At 35.7% G+C, this 5,426-nt stretch overlaps 1 protein-coding gene across 1 annotated transcript; it reads right to left on the reverse strand.

The window, feature by feature from the left end:
* Positions 1-358: 358 nt before the first annotated feature.
* Positions 359-5,216, reverse strand: LOC142608726 (uncharacterized). Its single transcript, XM_075780417.1, has 4 exons — positions 4,536-5,216; positions 1,843-1,984; positions 1,602-1,743; positions 359-1,026 (listed from the first exon to the last, which is right to left on the reverse strand). Exons 1-4 carry the CDS (start codon positions 4,921-4,923, stop codon positions 703-705), a joined length of 996 nt encoding a protein of 331 aa, XP_075636532.1. The 5' UTR covers positions 4,924-5,216; the 3' UTR covers positions 359-702.
* Between the last annotated feature and the right edge of the window lie 210 nt (positions 5,217-5,426).

A 5,426-nucleotide genomic window follows, 5' to 3' on the forward strand; every position in this document is an offset into this window, starting at 1 on the left:
TTCTTGAGGTAGATTCTTAATTATCAGTATTTATATGATGAGTTGGCGATCACATTGTAAACACCCCATACTTGCCTCTTATTAGCTCATTAAAGCATGGCACATAGAGGTTTTAGGCACAAGCTAACTTTTGTGTGAAACTATTTCGTCAAAAGGAGGTAATTAAATAGCAAGAACAGTATGAGATATACGTGGAGCCTCGAGTTTTTCTTGTACCTTTTCTTTTGTGGGATCTCATGTATCCCGTTTAGAACACTCTAAAAGAAAAGAAAAAGTCCCTTTTCTTCACATCATACCCAAAAATTTCACTATTGTAGCTCAAACTTGAGGGGACCAGACACAACAGAAAGGCACTATAAACCACTAAACCATCAAAATGCATAAGAATAAACACAATAATAATGGAACTTAATTACAGAAGACCAAATGATGAGAACAGCAAGTTTATGGCATCTGCCCTAACAAGAATTTTTACAAATGGTATCCTAACACTATAAAGATGAGCTAAACATGCAAGAAGTCTTAGGTGAAGGTGCATTTACTATCAAACAACATCAAAGGAGAATTTTTCTTTATAGCATTTAAGAAAACGTGAAAACGACACTATGCAGACTTTTTGCTCTTTGCCTCTCTTACGATAAATTTCCTAATTAATTGGATTTGTGTGATTAGTCAGGAGAAGCTCAAAGCTCAGGCAACTCATTAGCATGTATTCTCCAAAGCATCAGTCAGTACCTGTGTATCCTCAATCTTGGGTTTCAAATCCTTCTTGAGATTTGAATTACATTCCTGGTATCTGAAGCATGTTAAGAGATGATCATTAACGATTCCTGCTACTTGCATGAATGAATAAACAACAGTGGGCCCGACACAACGGAAGCCTCTCTGCATCAAATCCTTGCTTATGTGGTCTGCTTTCGGTGTCTTGACAGGTACTTGCCGTGCATAACGAAATCCATTTCTTATTGGCTTGTGGTTCACAAAGCTCCAGCAATAATTACTGAAGGAACCAAACTCCTGCTGAACCTGCCAGGGTAAATAATATGGATATGTATAAGAATAATGCAAAAGGCATAATTGTTTTTACTAACATTTTTCATAACTAATGGAGGTTGGAAAGTTGTTATAGACTTTCACATAGATCCACCATTGACACTACTTTATTGTCTTCAGAAAAAGGTTGTAATGTTTTTTACAATTTTGACTTTGTTGCGCAATTTCATAGAACCGAAAGAGGAGTTAGGACAAAGATTCAAACCTTACATAGGGAAAATCAAGATTCACCTTTTTATGCAAGCTTTAAAATCAGAACAATGTTTATTAGTTTTGGAGATTGGAGAAAAGATGTCATAATCCAAAATCCATCAAGTAGATATTTGAGGTGGGTGGGACATCAATTGCATAATCATTGTTTGGTAACCCCATAACCTTGACCTGATTATTTATTACCTTAAACAAAAAATGATTATAAATTTTGGAGATTAGAGAAAAGCTGACTCTTAATCCAAAATCCATCAAGTAGAAATTTGAGGTGGGTGGGACATCAAATACTTAATCATTGCTTGGTAAAACCCATTTTCCTTGACCTGATTAATTATTACCTTAAGCATTTGTTTAGCATTCTCTACAACTGCACGGAGCTTTGGTTCAGATAGCAACAGGCTGCCATTTACTTTCAGAGACATCAACTTCTTCTCAGTAAACTGTGCAATGGTTGATGGGTCAAAATTCTCAAAAAGTTGCCTGCCAAATAAATCAACAAACAAACATCAAATTATTTGTATGTAGCTTTTTCCCCCCCTGTTTGACGCTTTAGTGAATAGAGGGAACAGAAACAAAAACCTGAATGTGTCTCTCTTGTTAAGAATTGCTGGCCAGCTTAATTCTGCTAATGCTTGTGAAAAGACAAGTAGCTCAAACAGTTTCCCATCATCATAAACTGGAACCCCCCATTCCTCGTCATGGAAAGAAGTATAATTTGGATCTGTGGCAAATAAAAAAGAAAGCACCAACTAGGTGAGTTACATCAGATTAGCTTACAAATGAAATACATAGCAGCATGACTTTACTTCTAATACATAAGAGTTTGTTAGTGAATTAAATGTATGACTAGAACCCATAATGTACAGGAATTAAAGCGTACATTAACATAAGGTCATTTATTTCAATTCCCAATTGACTTATAAAAGAAAAACCTATATGTAGACTCGTTAAAAATGTAATGAGGAAAAAGTATTATTATCATATCAAAATAGGAAAATGCTGCAATTAGAAAATTAGATGCAACAGACCATCCATTTTTAACAAGCTTGAGGTCTCTTCAAAAATACATGGTTATTGCTTAACAAACACACAAAAATGACTTAAGTTGAGGTTGATCTATCACTCATGCATCCTCGTCATAACTGACCATGTGAATTCTGGTAGTGTTATTGAACACTTGAGACATGGCAGTCATGCCACTGTTGTATAATCAAGATGAAACCAATACTGTACCATATCTTTTAAACCAGAAGGGCATGGCTTACTCCAACTATTTGGATAGGCAATGAATATCCTACACTGATATTACAACCCGCTGTATGCTTTAGAAGTGAATCCATTTTCTTTGCTGATTGTAACTAGTTTACTGATCTTGTCCATTTTCTTTGGGATTTTTTTCACACAATCCCCACCAAAAAGAGATAATTAACTACTCAGTAGAGAAGCCACACGTACACTATGGCCACTCAAATTTTTTGTTCTCATAGTAATATAGTTATATTTCCAGTAATCCTTAGGAAAAATAGCATTTGGCCTAAGCATATTTATAGAAAATACCCAAAAAAATTAAGTCTTTATCCTCCCATACTATATCTCAAGTGATGATATATATATTTGGGTGGGTTCACAATGTACCCGGTGTAACTTTTCTTAATATTACACCAATAATTTTGTACTGGATGATTTTTTTTTTTTTAAACTCACCATTGGATTACATTGTCCCTCTATACCCTCCATGCTTCCAAAATATCAAGATGATAAGAGATCAGTAACTATTTCAACTATAAAATTTTTAAATTTCAAGTTTTTTGTACTTTAAAATTATACGCAAATCATGAGTCTTAATTAAATGGAAAATAATATCCAGTTGGCATGTGCGTTCAAAATAAAAAGGATGTGTAACCTAACAGTGAGATTTTAATAATATTAATCCAATACAAAATTATTAAGTGGTGTAAGTTTGTAACAGTAACCAAGAGGTACACATTATACCCGGTGTGGTGTGATATTTGACAACATCTTGTAGTTTTGTGATATTTATTATTTTAGATGCAGAGCAATAAGATTCAAATTATAATGAATCCTTATGTGTAAAATTACATAACCACAATACCCCAAAAAAGAGTTTCTAACCCTGCCACTTTAATGATTCCTATCTTCAGCTATACATGATATATAAACCCTTAATTGGCTAAGTCCTATTCATCTTTGTTAACCAAGTCTTATTAACTTTGTCAAGTCTTTCTTTTTACGTCATAAAGAAATGCCATGCTAATAGGCTATGTGAAAGAAACACTCCACCCATCTTGCTAAAAAGGGAAAGCGAAAGACATAAAGCAGATCCAAATCAACTGTCTCAAAGTAAAGCTAGTTTAGGTGGTGAACAGTGACAAGTAATTATTAGTGAAAAGCAACTACCCCATGAAACGAGAAAGGGAAAAAAAACTTAAGGCTAATGGGCTTGTTTTCTTCTTTTATAAGAACCAGTTATAGCTTTCTGTTCTTCAACCTTACGGGAAAAACATGTATGATGTATGGCAGTGAATTTTGAAAACAGCCCAGATTTGATTTTCTGTTTACTCTTTATGAAAAACACAAAAAAACATAATGTACACTCTACACATAAATGCATTAATTGACTTTCTAGACAGTTCTCAGATGTTCGCAGTTATTAAACAATGTCATGTAATTCTCAACAAAAAAAAAAAATGTCATGTAGGAACATGATTCATGTTATAAAGGGCATTCAACTGTTCAAAGAGGAAACACTTTAAATATTGTACTTTGACAACACGCAAAACTAAGTCCAATTCAATAGCATGCCATGCCTCACCATAACACACAGACACACCTGCCCCCTTTTTTCACATTTATTACATGCCGTCACACCTCTCTCTCAATCTTTTAACATTAATTCATGCTTAATTAAGTTACCACAAATTTTATTACAACATATCATAATTCATATACGCTTAAGAAGCAAAAGTAATTCAGATATCTAATTATTTATTGGTAAATGCTAGGGTACACGGATTGTTACACACAACTGTATATACACTCTCGCTTTGAACCAAAAAAAAAAGTGTAAAATTATGTGTAACAATATAAAATAAACATGGCCGTTTATATATTACGTTGTCCACTCATATTTACATCTTCTCAAATTTTAAGAATTTAATCATTTTCCTTAACTCATAGTATTAACATATTATAGGTTTCTCCGGGAAAAAAAAAACAGTTAAAAAGTGTTTAAACGAGCACAACTGACTTACCAGAGTGAGTTGTTATCCAATCGCAGCGTTTAGGAGGACCCGAAATCTTCGGCGGCGACAATGTAGCCGAAACAACGTTATCAGGAACAACCTTCGCAGCCTTAAACCCTACCGGCCTTACTGACTTCGTAGAACTCGCAGATTTCTTCGCCGAGGAACCGCCGCTGGACGAAGAGTCCGAGGAGCACGAGCTGTCGACCGAGCCGTTGTTCCGCATGACCGGTTCCGGAATTTTCGGAACCGGAACCGGATTTCTCGGACGCTGTGGCTTCTTTATAGTATTGTTGTCGGGTTTCCGTTTCGGTTCTTCCGAAACCCTAACTCTGTTCCCCGCCGGTCCGAGAATGGACCGGTTTTCGGAAACCGGTTTAGCAGTAGCAACAGACATTATAGGTTTGTAAAAAAAAAAAAAACTGCGAAACACTTTCAAAATGCAAAGTGTTATGAGCTTTGAACCTTGAACTTTGAAGTTTGATTTTTAAGCTCTGAAAAACACAACAATGGTTAAGCACTTCAAGATAAAGTTCAGTTTGGTTAGAGGAATTTTTGGGGAGGGTAAAATGGTCAAGGAAATTTTGGTGAGAGTAGGGATGAAGTGAAGGTTTTAGAAGCAGAGAGAGAGAGTGAGAGAGAGAGAGAGCAGAGAAAGAAACAGAGGAGCGGAGAGAAGTGAAGAGTGATGAGAAAGGCGCAAAACGACGAGGTTTTAAAAACGTAAAGATGGAACGGGTAAGATACCGGTAATAGCCGGTGGATGGTGCTGGTGTGTGAGTTACCTTTTACCGTTTTGGTTTTGAAAGGGGTGGGAGAAAAATCTGGGCGGTTGGACCAATTCCCGAATTTGCCACGTCTGGTGGTTTGAAATTGCAATAGTGCCATCGTCGTGGTCTC

The sequence above is a fragment of the Castanea sativa genome, chromosome 1 (assembly GCF_040712315.1).
Source record: "Castanea sativa cultivar Marrone di Chiusa Pesio chromosome 1, ASM4071231v1".
In the NCBI taxonomy this organism is placed as follows: domain Eukaryota; kingdom Viridiplantae; phylum Streptophyta; class Magnoliopsida; order Fagales; family Fagaceae; genus Castanea; species Castanea sativa.